At 38.7% G+C, this 26,496-nt stretch overlaps 1 protein-coding gene across 6 annotated transcripts; it reads left to right on the forward strand.

Annotated features, from left to right (window-relative positions):
* The first annotated feature begins 67 nt into the window (after nt 1-67).
* On the forward strand, nt 68-22,079 carry Cutc (cutC copper transporter). Of its 6 annotated transcripts, none has more exons than XR_003377311.1 (10): nt 68-234; nt 2,594-2,665; nt 5,719-5,778; nt 6,754-6,963; nt 7,572-7,607; nt 9,889-10,022; nt 13,690-13,717; nt 17,128-17,233; nt 18,075-20,209; nt 21,727-22,079. XR_003377311.1 is itself a non-coding variant. In XM_005352324.2 (9 exons), the coding sequence occupies exons 1-9, from the start codon at nt 177-179 to the stop codon at nt 18,187-18,189; spliced, it is 819 nt and encodes a 272-aa protein (XP_005352381.1). In that variant the 5' UTR covers nt 68-176; the 3' UTR covers nt 18,190-20,263. The 6 variants fall into 6 exon arrangements, 4 of the variants coding, with proteins under 4 accessions (XP_005352381.1, XP_005352382.1, XP_026637480.1 ...); XR_001229021.2 differs by having other exon boundaries at nt 18,075-18,396; XM_005352324.2 differs by lacking the exon at nt 21,727-22,079 and having other exon boundaries at nt 18,075-20,263.
* The last annotated feature ends 4,417 nt before the right edge of the window (nt 22,080-26,496 follow it).

The following is a 26,496-nucleotide window of genomic DNA, read 5'->3' on the forward strand; positions in this document are numbered from 1 at the left end:
AGCAACACTTCCGGGTCAGACACCGCGCGCGTGCGCCCCGCCCCACAGGCTGGCTACTGCGCTTGCGCCTACGACTCTAAGGGGCGCGGGCGTCGGGAACGCGCCTCCTCCGTGGCTCGTGCAGCCGCGGTGACTCCGTGGAAACCGAAGGCGAGCGAGGGAGGAAGGCGGGAAGCATGAAGAAAGGGGCTTCCTGCGAGCGGAAACCGGCGTGGATGCCGTCGGGGAAGGCGGGTGCGGAAGGCGACGAGGCAGGGGGTGGTGTGCGGGTCGACCCCGGGTGGGTTCCTCAGCTCCTCGTGGGTCCCAGGCAGTGACGCTTCCCGCGAGTCTCCACGCTTCTTGGGGGTCCCTGTGGGTCACGCTTTCCCGCAGGTTCCCCCTAACTCCCCGAAATCCCTTGGGCCACAAGAGGGCACCATCGCCTGCCACCTCCCTGTCGCTGCGGTGGATAATAAACGTGCGGTGACTAGTGGGGTCTGTTTGCCCTGCCTTTGGGTTGGTTACGCGGGACTCGTTGCTTCCTGCGGGAGCCCTCCAGGTGTGGCTATCGCGGCAAATCTCTTCCCACTCAGTGAACTCCTAGTTCTCCAAACCAGCGGTTCTCACGTTTGTTTTTCTTAGGACTTACTGTCCTAAAAAGTATGTATTGACTGATAAGTTAAAAAATAGCCGTAATATACCTATTATATATTAACACGTATAACTTTTATGAAGGATAAATATTCCTAAATAAAATGGTATAAGTGACAATGCTCTGTGTTTAGCAAATCTCTTTAATGTGGAAGATTTTGCAGATCTCTTTAATATTGGAAGATAGCTGGTTTCTCATACCTACGCTTCCATCCCACACGTTTCCATTGGTGAGAGGCTAAGGGAGAAAAAGGCAAGTAAAGCCGCAGACTCAGAGTCCCCAAAGCCACCTGGAGTATCTTACTTTGAGCGCTACCGCCTCAAACATCTTTTCTGATCCCTATGAAACACGTTGTTCCCGTCCTTTCCTGTGAAGCTAAATCCTTCAGCGTTGTCAGGCCCAGGGGTGTGACTGTTGATGTGGCTATCAGATTTGTGGAGTTAGTGCGTTGTTATTTAAGGCCATAGGCTAACATTTGAGTCCCAATCTTGGGACTGATAGTCTTTTATTAAATAAACGACAATTGTAACTTCATTTTAGGAGGTGACAAATTTGTGTTTTTCAAAGTAATTTTTCATCGTTAAAGCAATGTTAGGTCGAAAAAGTCAAGCAATATAGAAAAGTAAAAACAATTACAAATTCACTGCCCATTAGTAATAAGTACCACAATATGGTGACTATTTTTAAAGAGAGCAATACATGAAGTATGAGTGTATTGATCGTTATTGTGTGGGGTGGGTACATGTGGCATAGTGAGTATGTGGAGCTCGGAGGCAGTAGCTCTTCCAATTTTAAATACATCGGCATGAACTTAGGTTGTCAGGTTTGCACAGTAAATGGCTGTACCCACTGAGCCATTTCCTAGGCTCCAGCATTCAAATCTTTAATTAAAACTAACTTGCAGGAAAAACTCCAAGCTGTTTACACCATTCTTTTTCATATTAACATGTAAATTTGTAATTCAGGTTTTAGGGTATATTTGGGTGACTTGTTAGCATGGTAGCTCCTGTACTTGCTGAGAGAGGAAGACAAAACTCTTAAATAATAATGACCTTATTAAGGAACTTCCTGTCAACCATAGAGATCAGATATGTATCTCCTAAGGGGTGAAACTAGGGTCTGAATGAGAAATATATAAGTTATTGGGGTACAGAAGGAGATAGATCTTTCTACTTTGGGAGAAAAAACCATGGAAATGTGACTTGTTATGATCCTTGGAGAAGTTTAGCATTTGAAGATGAAACTAGAAGGATTTTATCATTGGAATAGTATATTCATTGGCAAAGATGGAGACTGAGGAACACTGAAGTCCTAAAGAAGAAATAAGATATAGTTTATTAATGTTAATGAAGAGGCAGGTGGATCTCTGTGAGTTCAAGGTCAGCCTGTCTACAAGAGCTAGTTTCAGGACAGCTATGACTATTGCACAGAAAAATCCTATCTCCAATATATATATATATATATATATATATATATGATAATGTTTAGTGGATGTGCCCTTTATGTAAATATCTCAGTGTTGATTACTCTGAGGTCAGTAATTGAAACCTCTACTTTATAGAAAAGTAACTTGTCTAGGGCCACACAGTGAATAAAATGGTGGCACCAGGATTCGAAGTCATTTTAAATACGTAGTCTTTTTAACTGTTAGCATTGAGAAATGTTCCGAGAGTCTGAGCTGGGACACAATGATGAGATCTGTGGTTTAGGAAGATTAATTTCACATTTACTATGTACTAAAAATTGTTTCGCTTTGGCATCTTTTGCGTACGTCTGTATATCTGTTTCATAGTCTGGACTCACCGATTTGAATGAGTGTGGCATTTTACCACGTGGATGGGTCTGAGTACGTGTATTGTTTCTCTGTTGCACATTCAGGTTGCAAAAACGGAAGTGTTAGTGGAAGATTGGCATGAATTGCTAGTTCCTTCAAGAATTTCTGTTGTTTGTACCCTTTAGGAGCACCAAATGGATTTCTTATGGAAGTGTGTGTAGACTCGGTGGAGTCGGCCATGAATGCAGAAAGAGGAGGTAAGGGAGACTAGATGATGAATAGTGGTTGACAACCTTTTTAGGGTCTGAGAATGAGTCCTATGACCTGACCTCCAAAATCGCCTGGCCAAGCTGGGCACTTGGGAGGCTGAGACTGCTGGGATCACTGTGAAATCAGTTCTGGCTATAGAGTGAAACATCATTAAAAAAAGATAAAGCCCTTGTCATCCCTTGGACAGTAGCAGTCCTTTCAGAAACAGCTAACTAGAAAACCTACTGAAGAGCGCGGCGTGGCGGCACATGCTTGTGATCCCAGCACAGAGAAGCTTGAGGTCATGAGGGTTGAAAGTTGGAGACCAGCTTGAGCTAGACGGGGAAACCTTGGCTTTAGAAAGTAAGGCAAAACCAAAAATTTATTGGAAGATTACTGTCTAATACCCTCTTTCCCCCAAGCAGGTCACATTTTATGGCATCTGTAATCCTCCTTACTCATTAACATGATTTTTTATTGAACTTGACACAAATTTAAGAATTTGAAATAGTTTAAAATACAGGGGACTGAGCAAGTAGTTCATTGGCAAAGCACTGTAGCATGTGTAATCAATCCCCAGTACTGAAGAATGAAAATTCTAGATGCTTTTAGAGGTCTTATCTTTTTACCATAGGTGCTGTTTTGTTTTGTGTTCTAATTTTGTTTTTGTGAGAAGCATAAGCATTTCCATCATCTCAAGATCAGAAAAATAATTTAAACAACTTTTTGGTAGTTAAAATTTGCTGTGACAGATTACCTGGCAAAAGAAACTTAAAGAAGGAAGAGTTTATGTTGGCTCACAGTTTGAGGGATTCAGTCCATCGTGGTTCTAAAGGCTTAGCGCTGAGCTTGGAGCAGCTGATCCCATTGTGTCGGCAGCCAGGAAACAAACAAGTGGACGCTGATGCTCAGTTGGCTTTCTCTTTCTGTTTTAGTTCTGGGACTCTGGCCATGAATTAGTGCCACCCATGTTCAGTGTGGGTCTTTCCTCCTCAGTCAAGCTGCTCTGGAAACTCTCTCAAAGATGACTCCAAATCTAATCAAATTGACAATGAAAAATAATCATTACAAACTTCAACCATTTTTAAGTCATGGTCAGTAGTTTTCAGCAGACGTTTTTGGTAGGGAGCAATTTACGTGGTTTCAGTTTTTCTGGACACATTTGATTACTGTCAGTCCTTGCTGATTTCTGGAAACCTTTGAAAATGTAAAAATCCCTTCATGGCAATAGAAAGGAATGAAGGGTTGATCATTGCTGTAACAGGTAATCCCCCTTGCCCTGGGGAATTGCACATGCTGGGTGCTGTATCACTAAAGCTACATCTCTTATTCTTGGCTGTTTTGAGAGAGTCTTTGTGTAACCCAGGGTGACCTCAAACTGTGAACAGCTTGCCTAAGCTTTTCAAGTGCTAGGATCGCAGACATGTACTACCATACTCTATGATTTCCTCGTTTTTTAAAAAAAGGTTTCTTTTTCTCTTTTTCCGTAGTTATTTGTTAGATGCACTATGATGTTCATCACTCAGAGCACCACAGTCCCAATTTTGCTGACTATGTAAGTGGTGCCATTTGATATTCTTTTCTAATCTCTCTATTCCCTGTTGAGTTTAAAGTCCAATTCAGAATTGAGCTTTAATAAAATTGTTTCTTAGGGCTGGAGAGATGGCTCATTGGTTACACACACTGGGTGCTTTTTCAGAGGCTGTGGGTTCAGTTCCTACACCCTCGTGGTGGTTCAGTTCTGGGAATCCGATGTCCTCTTCTGGCCTCTGTGCAGCAGGCATACCTACACATGGTACACGACGTGCAGGCAGAATACTCATACATATAAAAGTAAATAAGCTGGGCAAGGTGGTGCATGTCTCTAACCCCAGCGCTCAGGAGATGAAGACAAGCAGGTCTCTATGAATTTGAGGCAAGTCTGCTCTACACAGCAAATTCTAGAATTGCCAGGGCTATAGAGAGAGAGACCCTGTTTCAAAACATCAAAATTAAAATAAAAGTTTAGAAATAAAAATAATTTTTAAAAATTGCTTTATAGGCAGTATCCTGCTGTATTACATTAGGAGGGCATCTTGTGTTTTTCTTTGTGTGTGTGCATGGGTATGATGTTGAGATTGTTCAGTGGATTCAGGTGTTACCAAACTGGTCTATCATCTTTTATAAGTTTTCCAGTCATTTGTCAATCTAATATGTGTGTATATTCATAAATATATATATTTGGTTGAATTTTGTTTGTTCTTTTGTTTTTGGAGGGACATAGGATACCACTGCCTACTTGTAGTTGAGGCTGACCTTGAACTCATGACAATCTTTCTGCCTTAGCATTCCCAGTACTAGAATTACAGGTGTGTACCATCACGCCCTGCTTAATATTTATTTATTTAGTGTCTAGTATACAACTAGAACAACTTTTTATCATTTGGTTGTGTTGAAATTTTGTTAGTATGAGAGGAAGGGAGAAAGACTGCCTTCTTTGTTCTCTGATTTCCAGAATAACACATCTGTTTGCTACCCTCCAATGAGTTGTTTTAACATTATAAAACTAGATTTCGACATGTGTTTTAATTTATCATAGTTATTTTGTTTGTTAATGCTTAAAATATCCTGTCTTTGGTTAGTGAGAGCCTTGTCCCTGAGACCTTTTTTGTAACATGACCCCAATAGTTTGACAGGTTTTTTTTTTCTATCAGTATTTACCTCATCTTGAAATTATCTCAATAGCTACTATAAATTAACTGTTTTGTTTTAAAACTTAGAGTAATAAGGAATGTTTTCAAAAATTGGTTGAGAGTTAACATCCTACTATTTTCTATCCAATAATGTCTTTATTCCTTGTGCACAGCAACTCTAAGACAAAGTTTAAGAGAACTGGCTTAACTTGAGTTAACTATTTGGCTATCAGTAACACAATGAGGGTTGTAGAATACAATTGAGATTTAAAATATTTTTACTCTAATTTTATATTTTGATTTCTTTGTTAAGCTCTCAGGTTATTTTTATATTTAGATAAACAGTTGTCTTATCATAGGAACTTTAAATAAATATGTTTTTTAAAAAGGTGCTGGTCGGATTGAACTATGTGCTGGCTTATTGGAGGGAGGAACCACGCCCAGCATGGGTAAGAATCCTTTTTTCCCACCAAATTTCTCGTACAGAGATAGCAACAACTGATTATTTAATGTTATGTTAAGTAAATCAAGACCATGCTACCAAGTAGAAATACTTATAGTTGTAAATCACATCATTAAAGGTTTTAATTAAACATATTTTTAGTTAAACATATTTTTGTCCTGAAGCCTCAAGAGATTGGAAGGTAAATTGTTTTTATTATATCAGCTGACAAGTGCTTTTTTTTTTTTTTTTTTTTTTTTGGTTTTTCGAGACAGGGTTTCTCTGTGGCTTTGGAGCCTGTCCTGGAACTAGCTCTTGTAGACCAGGCTGGTCTCGAACTCACAGAGATCCGCCTGCCTCTGCCTCCCGAGTGCTGGGATTAAAGGCGTGCACCACCACCGCCCGGCCAAGTGCTTTTGAGTATCTTCAGCCCTTCTGCCTTGCTCTCTATTCTTTGGCTTTTGTGCGCGCGCATACACACACACACAAGTTGGGATGGATGGATCGTGCTTATTCTGGTGGAGTGGTACCTACAGTGCAGCATCCTGGAGCCTCAGCGTGTTCCTTGTGTACAGCGCAGCTAGAGGAGTGAGCTGGTCTTACCTAAGACTGTAGGGAGCAGTCTTAGGGTGCAATCATCTGGAGGAGGAAGCTGCAGTTGCTAGTTTTTACACTCATTAGTCAGTCATTTGTAAATGCTCAACTTGGACCAGAGGAAGGCTTTGCCAATTGCCATGGGTTTAAGCTTTGGTCCTTGTTAATAATACACATTCACTAAGAACTTCATCCGTTCTTTACACATTCACTCAAGGCTGCCTCCCTTCCCCATAGGCCTCCTTCCCTTTGTATTATCCTCTGATTCTCCTGCTCTTTTCCTTTGGAAATGATACCTAAGAATAACTATATATGACCAATAATAGTTTAATAACTTCTCCAGATCTCTTAGCTTATAGTTGAACTTTAGTCTGCTTCTTTCTTAAAGGTATTCTTCAAGTAGTAAAACAAAGTGTCCAGATTCCAGTTTTTGTGATGATTCGACCACGAGGAGGCGATTTTTTATATTCAGATCGTGAAGTTGAAGTGATGAAGGCTGACATTCGTCTTGCCAAGCTTTATGGTGCTGATGGTTTGGTATTTGGGGCATTGACTGAAGATGGACACATTGACAAAGAGCTGTGCATGTCTCTTGTGGGTAAGAATTTGTAGCTGAGGTGTAAAAGCCTCTAGCACCTATACACACTCTCCTGATGCAGAAAAAAATTGATTTTTCAGACGTACCTGCATATACTTAAGCTAACCTATCTTTTTAAAAAAGTTGTTTAACTTTTTGGGGTAGAGGGTATACGTGGCAAAGCCGTTTTGGTACTCCTTTATTGCTGTAGATCAGGTTCTGCTCTTGCAGAGTTTAAGAGAAATTTACATTGATTGCATTAACCAATACACCGAAACTTGAGAAGTTATTCTAGTCCATAATGAGGAGAGAAAGTGGAGAGGATAAATGCAAAATATCTCCATTATGAGGCCAGAGTTTTTCTTGATGATCCTTAGCGTATCCAAGTAATTGATTTAATGTTGTCTTTTTAGTTCATGTAATTTTTGTTTGGTACCTAAGGTACAGATAGTTATATTTCATATGAAAGTCAGAGTTTAGAGGAAAGATAGGACTTTTGAATTTATAAGACTGCCGTTTTGTTACTGTTTTAGTTCACTATCTTAGCAGAAGAGAATATAAAAGTTTTACCCAAGGAGAATTCTACAAATAGTAATGAGCCTCCTCTTGTTGCATGACTGTCTTTATAGCTCTCTGCCGTCCTCTGCCAGTCACTTTTCACCGAGGTGAGTCATTTCTGTTCTAATAGGTTTGTTAAATGCTGTCAGTTTTCAGATCTCACCAGATGGCACAACCCTTCTGTAGTGTTACAGTGATACTAGCTAGTTATAGATGAGGAAATGGTGTTCGGTGCCTAGAAAGCTTGAAAACTCTGTTACGAAACCTTGTTAAGAAGGCGGTGGTAGCATATACGTGAGGAGAGAGTAAGCATTGCCTGCAAGTGTATGTGTCCAACCTAGTAGCAATCCTGAGATTCATTATTTATTAGATCACCTTAGATCATATACAGTCCTAAAAGGAGTAAATCATGGCCATTGAAATCAAGTGTACCTCCTGGCTTATTTGTGCCAGGTAAAACGATTCCTAGAGCTAGCAGTGAGGTCAGCTTTGTCAAATAGAGATTTCTTGTGGGAAGACAAAGTAGATGTGTGAACAAGAATCAGACCTTTTTACGAAGAATAGATGCTAATAGTTATAGTTCCCCTGTACTTTGGCTAAGTCTTACTAAGCCTTGGTAAAATCAAGGGACAAGTGTCACTTGTGTTTAAAAGGCACCTCCATTGCAGATGAAAAGAAAAAAGTCTTTAGTCAAAACAGTGATACTTGAGAAAGTGTTAAATGCTTTTCTTCTTTTTAAATAGGCTTAGAGTGAATTGCCGTATCTGTCTCCATGTATAGAAATTAAGATTAAAGTATTTATTACCCTTTGAAATTATGACAGTACCAGAAACTTTTGTCTTGATTTGGTACTAGCAGTGTTTCTTTTTTTAAAACAAAAAAAAAAAAAAGGCAATAAAAGACATTAGTCTGTCAGCATCTTGATGCCAGGCACACCAAAAATATTTTTAAATTAGTGAACATTTATCTGAAAATGTAGTTTAAATTTTGTCATTCTTAATAGTTTTAAAAAATGAAGCAGTCACATAGAATATATTTAAAAAATTTAAACTTTTAAAAGATGACTTCAAATTTCTATTTCTTAATCTTTCTCTAATAAGTCTAACAGAAATATTTTCCCGATTTTTAGAAATAAAAATTGTGTTTTAATAGTGTTCTTGGTTCCACTTTTTGCCCGCTTGTTTATTTAATAAGGCAGTATAACCACTGTTGGGAAAGTGATGGCACCAAAGCAGGAAAACTTGTGAACTACAGCAGCTGCCTGTGTCCAGTAAAGGGTGGAAAAGGGAGTGTGTCCCCAGGACCCATAGTACCTCATCTCCATAAACTAGAATTCTGTATCTTATACTAGTGCTGAGCACCAAAGCAGATGTAGGTTCCCAGGCCACTTCTCTTATTGTTCTGAAGAGAGAAGCCCCATCCCTTTCCTCTCTCCTTCCTCCCTTCCCCTGAACTTGGAATCCTCCTGCCTTGTCTCCTGAGTGCTAGAATTACAAGCCTGTGCCTCCATGCCTGATTTGAGAAAGGAAGTATCTTAGTAGAACAGAACCTCGTGTTGTCTGTTGAAAACGATCAGCTATGAGTCTTGAGTGTATCAGGCAAATGATCTAGTACAAACCACTCAGTGACTGTGAGAGTGAGGCCAGGTTTCTCCTGGGACAGGTGAGTATAATGTACCGTTTCTGCAGTATAGTTTGCGGCCTTTGAACACTTTTCCAGGTGTGACCACATTTACAGCATTGTCATAGCTAAATGTTACCTGTAGAAACTTAATAGTTACTTTAAAATTAAAATTTTGAATTTTATTTTAAAGAGAAACACTTGTGATTACTGAAAATTTGAAACTTGTCACGTCTTCTCTTTGTCCAAGTAAATGCTCCTATTGAAACGCATGCTGATAAAATGGCCGTGCCTATTACCGGTGGCATGTAGAGTTTTGTACTGGCAAACTCTGACTCTTAAAAAATAAAAAGAACCCTTAGGAATGAAAAAAAGAACTCTTGGAGCAGGTCTGGTGGTGCACGTCCTTAATTCCGGAACCCTAGTGGCAGAGGCAGATGGGTCACTATGAGTTTAAGGCTAGCCTGGTCTACACAGTGAGTTCCAGGCTACTTACAGTTACATGATGAGATCCTGTCTCAAAAAGAAAGGAAGGAAGAAACTAATTTGTAGCATTTTCTTGTTTCTGTGGTTTAAATGCTTTACTTTGACTAATTTTAAATAAAAATTATGAGTATTTCATAATTACCTATTGTAAGCCAATATAAATCTAGCATACCATTATACATAATATATATTATAATATGTATATATACACACTACATTTTGGAACCTATTGAATTAGAGGATATTTCAGTTCAAAATTCAAATGAGTTTTACTTATTTTAGCCTTTGACATGGTTCATGATCCAATGGCAGCTCTGGAGACCCTCCTGACTTTGGGATTTGAACGTGTTTTGACCAGCGGATGTGACAGTTCAGCACTTGAAGGACTGCCTCTAATAAAGCAACTCATAGATGAGGTACAAGAGGGTTGTGGTTACTGTTCTATTATATATAATATTCTGTTCTATTCAGCTAGTTTATAAAAATGAATATTAATGTTTTGGTGATTATGGAAGAAAAGTAGAGCCAGTGACATATTTATATGATTTTTATTTATTTATTTATTGCATAGGTATTTTAAATAACCAGGGCACTTCAGATCAAATCATAGACAGCAAGTTTTACCTTTTCTCTGTCATTAGTCTTGTTTATTTTTATACCACATCTTTTTACTGTCAGTCTATATATATGCAGGGGAATCCCTGTTAAATTTACAGTTGTCATCTCTGTATATATATCCTAAAACTTACGTTCTTTTTAATTCTTTCCAACTATCAATATATTAGGATTGTTTTCTGATGTGAGTAAACTAGATTTGTAGAGCAGTCAGAGATTGCTCTAGGAAATCTTTGTACATTTGTTAGTGTGTGATGTACATGTGCTTGCCATGGCGTGTCTGTGGAGGTCAGAAGACAGTTTGTAAGAGTTTCTCTGTTCACCGTGTAGGTCTTGTCAGGGTTGGGGCATTGTTTCTGCAGGCATGACTTAAGGTACTGAAGAATGAACAGAATTTGAAGTGAAGAAAAGAGTATGTAGAACCTTGAAAACCTTGCTAAACAACATTTTATGTTTAATCTTTGACTATGGGGAAGCCCAAAATGTTTTGGAATAGAAAACATGGTTGGTGAACCAGGTGCTGCAGGAGTTCTAATTGGTATTGATAATTGTAGGAAGAGGAAGAGGGCCCGGGACTGCTTGTTTGTCCCAACCACCCAGAACCAAAATAACCATACAGAAACTATATTAATTAAAACACTGCTTGGCCCATTACCTCTAGCTTCTTGTTGGCTAACTCTTATATTAATTTAGCCCATTTCTATTCAGTTGTATATCGCCACATGACAGTGGCTTGTTGACAAAGATTCTAACCGGTGTCTGTCTCAGGCGGAGGATCTGTGGCTTCTCTCTGACTTCGCCTTCTTTGTCCTAGCATTCAGTGCCTTCTCCCCGCTTTCCTAAGTTCTGCGCTATCAACAGGCCAAGGCAGTTTCTTTATTCATTTACTAGGAAAAGCAACACACAGACAGATGGACCTCCCACATCAAATAATAAAGACCTGGAGCCAGATATTGGTGAAAGGTCAGAGAGAGAAGGGAGCAAGCCACAGCCAACTCTTACCTTGTTAACTCCTCATCTGAAAGGGGACCTGCCTCTTGTCTCCTCCCACCTAATATTCCTCTCTCTACCCAGCCACATTACTTCCTGTCTGTACAGACCTTCAGCCCTCTATGGTTAACTAGTGGCTAGCTCCACCCTCTGATCTTGAGGCAAACTTTGTTATAGTATAAACAAAATATTACTGTATTCCCCCCTCCTTTTTTTGTCCAAAATAAAGAAGGTTATATAAAAAAGCTATATAGAATAACTATATAAAATATATACAGGCAATAAGTACATCATTACACTGGCATTTGGGTATCTGGGTTTGGGTTGATTCTAGGTGTTAATGCCTGTGTTTGCCTTTATTGGATGGCTGTTTTGTTCCTTGGTGTAATGTCCGTACTGCTACCTGTACTATGGTCCTGTAGTGCCTGTACTACGTGTACTACAGTAGGGAAGGTGGTTTCTGAGTTGGGGGAACCACCTGGCAATTAAAATACACACATATAGACAGAGACACAGGTCATTCTTGAAACAAGAACGCCAAGAATGCCAACTTTATTGTGTTCCTGGGCAGCTTATATAGTGCCTTCCCTGACCATTGTTCACGCCCTAGCTCTCAGAATCCTTCAGCTGCAAGCCACCAGAGACCACTCGCCTGCCATCAGAGTCACGTGCTCAGCAGCTGCAAGCATTGGTTGCTCAGAGCAGCTGCTAGCACAGGAAAGCAATCTGTTTACTCTGGCAGGCAAAGGGTCATAGAAAATTCAGGGTCTGGGGTTCCAAAGTCCCAACACTTGGTTTTTGTTTCTTCCCTGATCTTCTGGCCTAAGTGTCCAAGGGTTCTAGTGACTAGCAAGTCTTCAGTTCCAGTAGGGTATCTCTGCTGGTGTTTTTGTGGTCTGCTAAACTTCTGAAGTTTTGGGTGACAACATTGTCTTTTCTATTCCAAGTGCCTGTGTAGTCTCTGAAGTTCTGGGGAAAAGTGCTTGGCATCTGGGATTCCTGGTACAGCATGGCACCTAGTGCAGCAGAAGTTTTCTGCTGGGCCTGGCCTCCCGTAAAGCCAACGCCTTCTTCCATAGCTGTAGGCCAGAATATGGAGCCCAGGGAGGGGTGCAGTCTGGGTGTCTATCCAGATTTTTAATCCATCAGAGAATTATTCCATTCGTAAAGTTAGAGTCCTCATGATACAGTCATTTCCCCAAAGTCTTTTAGGTGGCAACCAAGCCCGTGGGGGTCATTTCATGTTCAAATTATACCATAAGGTTTTGCTTTTCAGATTATTACTGATGTTCAATGTTTTGTGTATTTTTTTAACCACTTCTGATAGTGTTAGGTAAATATATTATTCTAAGTAATCTTTTATAGAAGGCCAAAAAGTATTATAATCTTTATCTCTTAAAAATATTTGTCTTTATTTTAGAAAGCTTTCATTTGTAAGAAACAAATAAATGTGACTTTTCCTCCTTCTAAGATCATTTCAACTTCTTAGATAGTGAATGTTTTATGGATGCTTTGCTCTCATGTATTTGAGAACATGATACATCTTTACTCCAGTTAATTTTTCTAACAGTAATTTTGTGAAATCACCCCCTTCCTCTCAGTCCCTATTTTATTACCTGACTATATTTTACCTCCATTGTACTCACTATCTGAAATTTTATTATACAAATATTGTTTATCTGTTTCATCTTCTTTTAATGTTTAAAGTTCCATGCTAATAGGAACGTTCTTTGTTCACCATGTCAAAGGGATTAATTCCTCTCTTCTCTCTTACGTTTAGTTCCTGGGGCAAATAAGCCAACAAAAAAATGTGCACATAACTGTATATTCTTGTGTGTGTGTTAGCAAAGAAATATAACTCAAAGAGATAGTTAGAATAAGGGGCTTACATATGATTTTAATAGGTGAGGAGGCTTGAGAAAGGTAGCTATGGGAGAAGAAGGATTTTCTGGAAAGACGTAGGAGGATGGATAGGCCACATGATAATGTCAGAAATTAAATTAATTCTTATATTTTCAATTAAATGAATGTATGGCTTTATTCTGTTGATATTTAGTTGATGAGGCAATATTTGAGTGGATTCCCATCTTTCCACTCTCACCACCATAACTTATAATTATGTTATATTGTCTTTTCTGCTAAAATTTTATATGCACCTATTTTCATTCTTCTGCATACCACAAACTCAAACTTTCTGTGATTTTTCCAGTAAGATTTTTCTTAAGGTGGTGTGATTATAGAGTTTATTTTGATACCTATTCTTTATGTTTATAATATTATACATTTTTAAGGCAATAGAATAACAATCTTTCTAGAAAAAAACTTATAATACTGAACATTTTTCTTGCCCACTATCTTTTCCCTAAGAGAGAGAGAGAACTATTGAAAAATTAAGTATTAATAGTAACTTAAATTTTTAAAATATACTTATTAATCTCAATTGAAAGATACTAAAATTTACTTTTTCCCCCTTTTCAGGCAAAAGGCAGGATTGTGGTGATGCCAGGTATTTATCGCTGTTTTTTCTGCTAATATGGAAATAGAGTGTTGAAAGAGCAAATGAGTGGTGTGCCCATGTGGGCTCCTGCATCCACATAAAAACAGAGAGAGCTTGGGGAGAATTCTAGACAGTGTGTTTAAAAATGTACATAGGCTTGGAGAGCGAAGAAACAGAGTGTAGACAGTTAAAAAAAGAAAAAGAAATAGTTTTTAAAAACTAAAAATAAAATAAAGTCTTTAAAGAGACAGTAGAAGTAATATAGAAGAGTACAGACAGTCAGTCCTCTGTGCCAGGCTGAAAGAGATCTATAGAGAGAGTAGGCAGAGTCAGGGAGAAGGCATGTAGCTGCCAAAGAAGACTGCTGGAACTGTCTGAAACTTTACCAGTAGGCCACAGCCTTGTGGTAGGTAGTGCCCAGATTAATAGAAATGGGTTAATTTAAGATATAAGAGTTAGCCAGAATTATGCTTAAGCTATTGGCCAAACAGTATTACAATTAAAAAAAAAAGAAGAGTACAGACAGTCATGGATAAAGGAGTAAAAAACAAATAAGCCACGTAAAGATGGAAAATACACAGAGAGTCTGGATTATGCATATTATTATGTTTTCTTTGAATTTTTTGACTGTAGATTCTGGGGGCTGCTAAGCTAAACCAACATAAAGGTATCTTAACTTCAAAATTTGTGTCTAAGGATATGTTGCTTTGGAAAAGAGGTTCTGTTTTTGTTTCCTCAGAAGATGAGAACCTATGAATTCTTTCCAGGCTAATGTGGTTTGACGAAATAAGACCTCCTGAAAGTTCTCTGTGAACCCTAAAAATACTTCGCCCAACAAATAGCAGGAAGAAGTTTGAAGAAAACTACACCCCAATTCCCAAAATTATTGTTTATAAATATTTGTTTTCATTTGAAGGGGGTTGATTATAAGTGATTAATGGTCACAATAAATTTCTAAAAAAAAACAAATAAGGGGGATATGATATATAGTTGGATACTTTGCGTTGGTATGGATCTTGGTCTATTGATACATATTTAAGGCTGATTTTGTTACACTGTGTATAAATATTTCTGCTCCTGATTAAGATTTATGTTTAGACAGCTCATTTAAAAATGTAATATATAATTAAAAATTTCAGATAAATAGGTAGTCATTTATAATAGTCAAACCTGTAGTCATGTTAGATAGGTTTTCTAGATATACAGAGATATACTTCAGTTATATAGATAATCTTCAATACTTCAAAGACTTATAGAATATGGCATTTACAATGTTTTAAGAACTTAGATTTTTTTCATGACAATGAGACACATCTCCTGGCAGCACCAGTTTTTTTTTTTTTCAAGAAGATGATGGACATCAGAGAGGCTCCTTATGGAGTTTGTTAGCCATTCAGTTTCTTGCCTGGACTGCTTGATGGTATGCTGTATAAACTGGACATGTAGGACCCATAAAAAACAATCACTGCTGAACTTGCCTAAAGAAGGTGTTGCTTCATCACAGAAAAAAATGCCATGATACAGAAGAAAGTAACTGATGAACTTTGCCATTATAAGGCAGACAGATCTTAAATTTCCTGTTTCACGTTAAAGTCTGCTGGATAGTATGGGCCTGCAGGCTGAAGATGAATGCTCCAACATTACAGAAGAACTTTGGGTGACTGTCCAGGCAATGAAATGTCTCTACCAATTCTAGAGTTTTGGAAGTTGCTTACAATGCACTTCCTGTTTCCTTAGGTAATATTATGTCCTTCTGGGGTCTTTGAAGAGTTGAAGACAGTTAGTTTTCCTAAGTTATGATAAAAGATAAATTAGATATAAAACTTTAGACTTACAAAGATGGGATATATGATAGAATATTTTCCTTAATTTGCTAAATGTTAACAACTAATATTATAACTATAATTCTTGATCATATGTTTATGTAATTTTATTATGTTAAAGTTAAAACTTTCCTTTTTAATGAGACAGAAAAGGGGAGATGATGTGGGATGTCTTTCTGTATGTGTTGCTTTATTGGTTGATGAATAAAGTTGTTTTGGCCAATGACTTAGCAGAGCAAAGCCATGTGGAATATCCGAACAGAGATAAAAGAGTAGGCAGAGTCAAAGAGATGCCATATAGCTGCCAAAGGAGACAGATACACAGAAAGGGTATTGTTATATAGCCCAGGCTGGTCAAACTTTAGATCATCCTGCCACAGCCTCAAGTGCTGAGATTAGAGATGGTCACCGCGGTGCCTGACTTGTTCTTTCCACTTTTTAAGGGTTCAGCAACATGGATAGCACTAACAACAACAACAACAACAACAAAAAGCCAAGCTAATGAGTCTGAAGAAGTGTAGTGAAAACACAGCTTAAAGTACCTAGCTAATGCCATCTTAAATGTTTTGAATATATTTTCTTTATCAGAATATGAAAATAAATAATTTAATATTTATAATTACTGAAATGAATTCAGAGTATGGCTGTTATAAATATATTAAAGATTATCAAATGAATGTCATAAAAATATTTGGCTACATTTTTTTAAGATTTATATATTTATTATGTACACAGTGTTCAGCCTCCATGTATGCCCTCAGGCCAGAAGAGGGCACAAGATCTCATCACAGATGGTTGTGAGCCACCATGTGGTTGCTGGGAATCGAACTCAGGACCTCCAGAATAGCAGTCAGTGCTCTTAACCTCTGAGCCATCTCTCCAGCCCCCATGGCTACATATTTTTTAAAAAGTTAAATTTGGCTGGGCAGTGGTGGCACACTCCTTTAATCCCAGCACTCGGGAGGCAGAGGCAGGCGGATCTCTGTGAGTTCGAGGCCAGCACAGGAACCAAAAAGCTATGGAGAAACCCTGTCTCGAAAAATCCAAAAAAAAAAAAAGAAAAAAAAGTTAAATTTGTCAGTGAAATGAAACAGAGTTAATCTTAGGATGAACAAGCTGTAAATAGTTTGCTTAGTCTCATTTCCAGTAGAGTCAATATGTTCTTCAAACCCTGGGCGGGAACGAAGTGCTGCAGGTCTTCTGTTAGGGATACGTTTCTGATGCCTTTGTAGCTTTTCCCTTACACTTATCTTGAACTTTCTGTGTCTACATTGAGGGGAAAACAATGATGGAGTGCTGAATGATTTTCCTTGTCCAGATAGTTTTTAAAATCCAAACTCAGTAATGCATAGCATTGTGACATAAACCAAGGGATAAGTGGGTTTTCTTTATAAGCTCTGTCCTTACAAGTTCTCCTGAGTCTGTAGCATAGATCTTATTTACTTGTCTTCTGACCCCATATTAGCTTAGAGACAGTAATTTTTGAAATAGTGGAAATATTTAGAATGAATATTTTGTGTAAAGTAGGGATTTATATGTATTTAACTTTCATGTGATACTCTGTTCCACTTAATTATTACTTTTTCTTTGTAACAGGAGGTGGCATAACAGATAAAAATCTGCAGAGGATTCTTGAGGGTTCAGGTGCTACAGAATTCCACTGTTCTGCTCGATCTTCTAGAGACTCAGGAATGAAGTTTCGGTACAAATACATTCTTTACATACAGGAGAGGATGAAATCTTTGGTTGCTTAAATAAGAAAACTTTAGTTAATATCATTATTAAATAATAAATTGCTGTGATTAGTATGTATTATGTTTTTCAGGTGAAAAATATTTCTAAAATGATTGTTGTTCTGCCAGAAATAAACAGTAACTTGGGAATATAAGTAAACCTTCATATAGCCTTTGCTGAGTCATGCTAGCCATCACCATTTCTATGGTTATATCTAGTCTGCGAGCCTACTAAGAGAGACTTAGTTCAGTGGAATTGATTTCCTAATTCAAGCATTGCTGGGCGTAAGAACTTTATAAATTTACTCAGCAGTAAAGTATCCAATGAGTCATCCACTCACGTGTACTAGTTCTCTGCGTGTTCCTTTTACTAAGTTAATAATTGGCACAGGGCAGCTTCAGGACCACTTTATCTCTCCTCCTGTAAATAGTCTCCATTTACCTTTGCTCTTTACTTGCAGTTGTTTTGAAATTTTATTAAGGACTTTAGACTGCTATGTTTTTTCAATACCCTAGAGGATTCCTACAACTTCTTAGAGTCATCTCATTTCCTGGTGGGGGAGCAGGGATTCAACATAAAAAAGGAAGACCTTCGCATGTACATTTTCAGATAGAAAATCCAATTTCCTGCCTGGTAGATTTAGCTACTAGATTTTTCAAGTCATTAATTAATGAAAATTGCAAGTTTGGTAGTCCAGCATCCTTGACCTTCCCCTGTTCTCGAGCCATGGGTGAGTCTGTAAAGTTAAGGAGGGGTGTATTTCACAACTGATGCGGTTATCTATCTGGTCTTTGTTGTTTCTGTTGCAGAAATTCCTCTGTCGCAATGGGAGCTTCACTTGCTCATTCAGAATATTCTCTAAAGGTAACAGATGTGACAAAAGTAAGGACTTTGTATGCGATTGCAAGGGACATCCTAGTTTAGCTTCTGAGAGACGTGGACTCACTGTGAAGACTGAGCGGAACCGTCAGTTCTCCACGTGGCCATGGAGTGTGTTTCCAAGAAGAAAAAGAAATTGGAACAGCAATGCAATCCTTTTCTCTGCCAGTCTTTGCTGTCGTGGTGGCTAAATTTAGCCTGTGCTTCTTCCTCAGGGAATTCACTGATAAAGTGGCAAAGGTCAACTCTAAGGTATGAAATCAGATTTGGTGGAGAGTCAGTTTAGTCCACTTTTTTTGTATTTTCATTTGTAAAATAAAAATCCTCATTCTGTTGTGTTATAGTCTCATATTCTTTTACTTAATATTTTCAGTAGTTTATTATGAAGGAAGATTGTTTTGCTTTTCTATTTCTTGTAGTTTTCCTTTCTATCATGTACTCGTTGGATTTGTTGCTCAGGACAGGGTGTAAAGGTTGCAGTAAAATGGTATAGTGTAAAAATTCCCAGACTTGGGACTTTTTTCTTTGAACTACATCCTGATACCCAAATTGAGGCAAGGTGTGCCTTCCAATGTGAAATTTTTTATTTCTTTGGGTCTTCCAGTAGCCACAATGAAAATCGGTGCTGATAACAACACAGGAGCCAAAAATCTGTATTTCTATCTAAAGGGGCTCAAGGTGTTGGATGACAGAGTGATGACCACAGTTAAAGGCAAACCAGAGCTCAAAAAGAAAGTACATCCAACATAGTGGTAATTTGGCAGTAAGTGTTGTGCTGGAGCCAGGTACAGTGGTGTGTGCCTATAATTTCAACTGCTAGAGAGGCTGAAGCAGGGGGATGGCTTGAGTTCCAGAGTTCTGGGCTGTAGTGTACTTTACCACTCAGTTATCTGCACTATATGGTGACCTCTAGCGATCAGGCGGCGACCCCTGGGTGCCTAAAGAGGGATGAACCAGTCAAGGTCCAAAGTCATATCACTTTAAAGATAATGCAGGGATATGGTAAACAATAAAGGCGAATTGAAGGTTCTGCCATGACAGGATCAGTTGCAAAGAAGTTTGCAGATTTGTGGTTCAGGGTTGCGGGCTATGCAGGTAGAATAGCTTGGTTTTGGGGATTTTGTTAAATTCACAGACCTCGAAAGCAGGATTTAAACGTTCCTGGAGTTAGCCAATAATCCCAGCACTTAGGAGACTGAGATAGGAGGATTGCCGTGAGTTTGAAATTAACCCAGGCTACAAACTGAGACCTTATCTCAAAAGAACAAATAGCAGGGCTGGAGAGGTAACAACAATTTAGAGCACTGACTCCTCTTCCAGAAGACCCAGATTCAATCCCCAGCACCACTGATGGCTCACAGTCACCTGTAACTAGAGGTCTGGGAGTTCCCAGGCCTTCCTGTGGCCTCCTCAGACACCAGGCATGCACGTGGCACACAGACTTACATTCAGGGAAAACACTCGTACACATAAAATACAAAAAGACAAAACCAAATTTCTAGATGGTGGTACCATATAAACTTGCAAAGAAATGCAATGTAGTGTTTTAGGCTGACCCTCTCCTGTGCGTGGACTGTCGAATCCTCCAGAGATAAGAACTGTTCTGTCGTCTCTGTTTATTTAAACAAATTAACAAAGGATCTAAGAGGCCATGTGAATTCCTTGAGATTTAATAACAAATTCAGCTTGTTTATAAGACCTGGACATTGGTCTCCTAACCCCAAATCGAGTTGTCATCTTTAAGATGCTTTGGTTCGTGGGTGTTGCACAAAGGACAATCCTGGGCAAATGAGACGTACCAGGGATCATACCATATCTTACAGTTTAGTCAGAAGAAAGCTAATATTTTGAACCTTAAATCCCTCATTCCTAAACAAGGCATTAAAAACTAAACTATCGTTTTTGGCTAGATGATGTATTAAAGCACCAGGCACTCACTGTTCATTTTTGCCTCCCGTGTTAGCTTTCCAGGACCTGTCTGTTTCAAACCTCTCTCCAGGAGGCATAGCGTTCTGAAGCCAGCACTCATTTTGTACACTCCACTACATGAATATAATAAAATAAGGTAGTTCTTTCCTTGGTGTTCTACATTTTAGTCCTGTTTTAAAATACTTTTTGTTGCCAGGCAGTGTGGTGCCTCACTCAGGAGGCAGAGGCAGGCGGTTCTCTGTGAGTTTGAGGCCAGCCTGGTCTATAGAGTGAGTTCCAGGATAGCCAGGGCTACACAGAGAAACCCTGTCTTGAAAAACCAGTAAGTAAGTAAGTAAATAAATAAATAAATAAACAAACAAATAAATACATCTTGTCTTGGTCATCATGTTTTGTCACAGCAATAGAAAAGTAATGTAATAGAGTTTTAAGAATTCTCTAGGAAATGTATTTGGTTAAAAGAGTCTTGACAAATGACACTGGAAAAACTAGATATCCACATGCACAAGATTGGAGCTAGATCTTTATACCATGTACAAAAGTAAAAGGAATTCCAGCCCTAAATATAAGACCAATAGCACAACCTTTTAGAAAAAAGCAGTAGTAAGTCTGTGACAATAAACAAGGCAGAGTACATGTGGCAAACATAAAATAGGAATAAATTGGACTTTACCAAAATAAAAACTTACGCTCTAAAGGATAACATCAATATAACTAGAAGGGCAACTGACATAGAATGGGAGAAAATCTTTACAGTCATATCTGATAGTGCATAGTAGCTAGAATATATAAAGAACATTTAAAACTCAATCATGAAAAACAATCTAATATTAAATAGCAAATGATTTAAATAGAAATTTCTAAATGAAAGTTACAAATGGTTGCCATCTTTTTTAGTCTCTAGGGAACTGCAAATCAAAATCACAATAAATTCCCCTTTTATATGCACAAGGATGACCACACTCCAAGTGCTGGGAAAGGTGTAGAGCAACTAGAACCTTCATATACCGATGATGGGAGTGTAAAATGATGCAACTGTTTTTGTAGAACAGTCTGGGAATTCATTAGAGCGTTAAACACAGAGATACACTATGACTCAGCAATTATATACCCAAAGAACTAAAAGTACATTAGTGTCTGCAAAAACTTGACACATGGATATTCATGGTAATATTTATCCTTTAGAGGATAATCATTTTCCAGCTCGTACTGAAATAAGAGTTAAGAATGAGTTTTGTTCAAATCTTTAGGTAAAATGTTGATTTACAGATTATTTGCTAGTTATTAGAATGGGAACCTGACCTTCACATTCCACTATTTAGTTCTAAACCCCCATAACTCATCAACCTGACTTAAGTTACAAATAGTGGAAGATTGTGGAAGGAAATGCTTTTTTTGCACATACTGGCAAATACCTGCATTGAACTAAGGAAGACCTTCTGAAGGCAGGGTCTGAAGGCACGGTCTGAAGGCTAGATACCTGGAAGGCAACTGTAATAAAGTGTGTAGAGGATGACCATTGGCCAAACAAAGCTGAATTATGCATTTCGTTATTTTATACAAATATAAACACTAACGAAGTATTAGCATCAGCTCATAGAATGACAACGATCTCATTTTAGAGTTGTTGTTTTGTTTTTGTTTTTTTTTCAGTTTTAGCCCTTCAAAGTACCACATCCTGGAAACAAAAAATGTGATGCTCTCCAGCTCAGTAAAATGATCTTTGTACCTTTTCTTCTGGTCCTCGCCTGTCTGCTTCAATCCTGGAACTGGCACAGGAGGCCTTGACAAGCAAGGGAAATGATAACAAGAGTGCCACTTGTTCCTCGGAGCTGGCTGGTTCTGGAAACAAGGAGCTCTGAATTGGATATGAGGTTTCTTTTTTTCCTTTGGGGTTTTTATTTTATTTTAAGAGATGGTTATTGTATAACTCTGAATAGATTAAAATAATTTTCTCACAAAGTGATTGAGTTGTATATTACAATAAAGTTGAAATTTTTAAAAGACGTGAGGATTTTTTTCTTAAATTGGTCTAGAACATTTCATACCTACAACACCAAAAAGTAATAGTATCTGCCTGAAATAGAGTAAAGGAATGGATAATACATGAAAACATCAGTGAAAGCAAAATCTGTTCTCATTCTCTAATTTGTATCTGGATTACAAAACACTAAGAATATTCATCCCTTCCTTCCCCTCGGAATCATCCAATAGAACCTTGGATAATATCACAGATAGTTGAACCTAGAACCTCCTTGATGCAGAGCTATGTAGCCAGTGCTCATCTGCCTTTGTGTGTGTTCTATAATTTTTCACATTTATATATAACCTGTTTTCTTTGACAACTTCATATGTGTATATAACACATCTGGCTGCTTCCCTCTCATTTCCTTCCCACATTTGTTTAGCCCCCGCCTCTTTGTAGATCTTACATTCTTGCTTTGTTTTGTCTTGTGACTCATTGATTTTAACCAAAAATATCTGTGTGACCATAGGTTTCACACTATCCATTGGGGCCTGGTGAGCTCAACTTGTGGATGTGTAACTGAAGAGAATAACTGCCTTGCCCCCAGACTCCACCCAGTTGTTCACCAGAAGAAGTAAGGTCCTGTGAATGCTTCCTCCAGCCGTGACTGACTAGTGACAGGCCCAGTTTTGTGAAGGCCTGGTAGAAGCAACTCCAGTTGCTGTGAGATGACTGTAGGAACTGTCTGCCCAGAAGCTACCATTTTACAAGCCTTCTCCCTCTCTCCAGATCTCACACTCTTTCCGCTTTCTCTCCCTTGATGGTATAAATTTCCTGTTTAGGACTGGGTTCTCAGCCATCACTTAATGCCCAGTGCCTTGAGCAGCCCTGAGTCTGCATTAGTGCAGTTCACTGCAAAGAGAAACCTCTCTAGTTAAGGCCTGCCTGGCATAGTAGTGGTCTAAGGGTATAAACAGTCTGGTGCCATGTCATGTTAGCTGAACAGCTGTAGTTAAGTTTCCTCTAAAAGCTCATCAGCTGTGGCTTTTTTTTTCTTGTCTCATAGTCATAAATTAATAAGGAAGCGCAGAGAGTAAAACTGGAAGAAACAAGTTGTGAAGGCATTGTTCACATTGTCCGAGCCTCTACCTAGCTAAAGCCAGATCCTTTCATCACCTTTTCTGTTAGATTGAGAACTTAAAATAACTCCAGTTTGATATGGATCTCTGTGACTTGGAACCAAACAAAGCTTTACTGAATTAGTAAGTTGCCCTCGCTTCATTGGCTGATGAGAACAGCAGTCAAATTTGCAGCATTTATGTAGATGAAGCGAGTGAATTTTGCACAGATGGCTTGTCCCTTGCTTAAATCTTTTCTATCCTTTTCATTTGTATTTTTGTCATATTTTATGCATTTTTAAAACCATTTTAAATTGCTTTCTGATATGAAAGTAAATAAAGTTTGTTCCTGTGTTATCTTGAGTCTGTACTAGAACAAAACTCTCAATCCTTTCATGAAGCATCAGTGCTTAGAGAAGGCCATCTTCAGCCATAGATTCAGGATGGGCCTTATCAAGGAGGAACTTGTATCATTTGAGATGCCAGAAAGTTTGCTTCTACTTCTGGAAGCCCTTCTGAAAGTGTTTCTTTCTCTTAGTATATGTTATATCTAGAGATGAGTCCTGAAGATAGCAGTCATCTCACACATATGTAAGAATAAAGCTGGGGGCTGGAGAGATGGCTCAACAGTTTAAGAGCACTGGCTACTCTTCCAGAGGCCCTGAGTTCAGTTCCTAGCCATCACATGGGTAGCTCATCTATAATGGGATCCAATGCCCTCTTCTGTCACCCAGGCAAACATGCAAGTGGAACGCTCATATATACAAAATATATTTTTTAAAAAAAGAATAAAGCTCAGCAGGGCGGTGGTGGCGCATGCCTTTAATTCCAGCACTTGGGAGGCAGATACAGGAGGATCTCTGTGAGTTCGAGGCCAGCCTGGTCTACAAGAGCTAGTTCCAGGACAGGAACCAAAAGCTACGGAGAAACCCTGTCTCAAAAAATCCAAAAAAAAAAAAAAAAAAATAAAGCTCAAAATCAGAGTGGGGTATGAAATAGAGCCACTGGAATTTGGTGAGCTGTAATTTCTCAGGGTTTAGTTATTTAGTTAGTTACGTAAAACAAATATTCAAGCCACTTTGGTTTAGTCATAACCTTTGCAAGGAGCCCTAAATTATCCGAAGAAACAATCCACTCCCAGTCCAGCTGTTGCTAAGGGTTGGGAAAACTAAAGCTATGTAGTATGTCAATAATTTGCAAGAGATACAGCTTATCTTTGGAAATGCAATCTTAGCAGTAAGGTAAGTCTCTTGGTTTGACTGAGTTCAAAGGCCTCAGAAGTTCGATGGAGTTCATTGAAGCCACTCTGAGTTTAAGCCTGTTTCTCAGAGGATGCACTCTATACCCGAGATTGCTCAGAAGTCTGTTGTTTCTGTGAAGATAGGACTCTGTTCCATCCGTCATCAAAGTTGCCGATTTTGTAACTCATACCCGAGAGTCTAATCACAAGATGCTGAGGAGGTAGTCCTTCCTGTCTCTAGAGGCCACAGGGAAACAAAATCTCTTAAGTCAATGGTGATATAACATAGTTGTCTCTCAGGTCAAAGTCACGATTTTGAGAACAGCATTTTTAGCCTGAATATGTATTGCCCCCACTGTACCTGCTGCTCACTCTGTAGATGCAGCCTCCATAGTAAAAGATTTTAAAAGTCAAGTTTAGGTTTTTAAGGTATCATTTAAACAAAATGTGGGCCTCTTAGTTTAAACTCCTTAAAATTACTGGTGATAGACCGCCAAAGGTGGCTTCAAGCAAATAAAAGCAAACTGCTAACAAAGTATTTGCAGATGTCTTCATGTGTGGGGGCATATATAAACACACGTGTTTTGTAGACTTGGCAGTAGGCTCACAAAGACTTGTCTAGCAAACTTCCCTGAGCGCACCAATTTGGCCATTTTCATGTTGTCAATTCACATTACTGTCTACAGCAAGTCTAGTCATCAGCTGTAAGAATATTATTTCATGCCGGGTGGTGGTGGCACCTGGGACGCAGAGGCAGGCAGATCTATGAATTCAAGGCCAGCCTGGTCTAGAGAGCAAGTTCCAGGTCAGGCTCCAAAGCTCCAGAGAAACCCTGTCTGGGTGTGTGGGGGTGCATTTGATAGTGTTGATAGGAGGCATATGTCCAGGCAGTGCTTTTTGCTGGGATTTATCTTTGTCTAACAAGTATTTTGCTCACGAGGTCACACTGATGATGAGTTGGGGAGCGAAAGTTCTACCCTCTTCAAATCCTGTCACTTCCTTCAGTTGTCAAGTTCTGAAAGCAATGGATATTAATTTCCTGCTAGGCAATGACTCGTGCTTGTATTCCCATATACTTGGGGAAAAGGCACAAGGGTTGCTTGAACCCAGGAATTTGAAGTCAGTCTTGGCAATATAGTGAGATCTTTTCTTAAGAATAATTATACAATTTACTTGCACTTAATGCTCGTGCAGTTGTATGTTTCTCCATAACCCACCCTCTGTGGGTGTGTTAATTATGCCAGATAAAATTTCCATCTGGTACTTCTTAGCAGTATTTGACTTAGAAATTTCCTTTTGAAAAATGATAAATCGTGTTTTCCCCTATATTACCTTCTGTTTTTCAGAACCCAGAGGGTATCTTCCCTACTACGGCTTATCTTCTGAATCTAGTTTGTTTGCTTCTGTTGTGTTATAATTTGTCACGACTATATTTTGTGGGATGTGTGAAGTCAAGATCTAAGAAATCTTTCATATGTTGATGTCTTACTTTCCAAAGAACACTGTATAGGATATTCCATTCTGTCTAGTGTGTCAAAGGTTAAAAGCTGCTTGTGATCTCAGCACTTACAGGAGCCTAAAGCTTGAAGATCGAAAGTTCCAGCTAGCCGGGCTTACACAGTAAGACCCTGTCTCAAACAAACAACAACCCCTCCTCCCAAAATGCACAACCTCTAAACAAAGGTGTATTCTTTGAATCTACTAGGAATATGATTCTGTGCCATCGATAACTTTTATAATTTTTATTGTTTTCATTTTGTGTGTGTGTGCACATACCAGTGTGCCAGGGCATGGCTCTGCAGAGCAGAGGGCAACTTTGTGGAGTTGGTTTTCACCTTCCCCTGTTATGTGGGCTCCAGGGAGTGGACTTAGGTTGTCAGGCTCTCGTGGCAAGCATCTTGGCTTACCTGCAACTTTTTGATTTTTAAAAATATGAGCGTAAAGACCACATAAACTTTCTTTTAGTAATTGCCCTATTTGGGGGCAGACTTTGTCTAATTTAATGAGTTTATTATTTAAATACGTTTTCTACAACTTATCCCTCAGGAAGAATTTCACTATTTTCTAGGTTTTAGTAATTGAAAGGAAAATAATTTCAC

The sequence above is a fragment of the Microtus ochrogaster genome, chromosome 8 (assembly GCF_000317375.1).
Source record: "Microtus ochrogaster isolate Prairie Vole_2 chromosome 8, MicOch1.0, whole genome shotgun sequence".
Classification (NCBI taxonomy): domain Eukaryota; kingdom Metazoa; phylum Chordata; class Mammalia; order Rodentia; family Cricetidae; genus Microtus; species Microtus ochrogaster.

What these genes read in the sequence shown, in the direction of transcription:
- Cutc (XM_005352324.2), top strand. Translation starts at nt 177, where the DNA reads ATGAAGAAAGGGGCTTCCTGCGAGCGGAAACCGGCGTGGATGCCGTCG. An exon ending in CATGAATGCAGAAAGAGGAG is followed by an intron (nt 2,666 to 5,718) that starts GTAAGGGAGACT and finishes TTTTTTAAAAAG; the next exon opens with GTGCTGGTCGGATTGAACTA. An exon ending in AGGAACCACGCCCAGCATGG is followed by an intron (nt 5,779 to 6,753) that starts GTAAGAATCCTT and finishes TCTTTCTTAAAG; the next exon opens with GTATTCTTCAAGTAGTAAAA.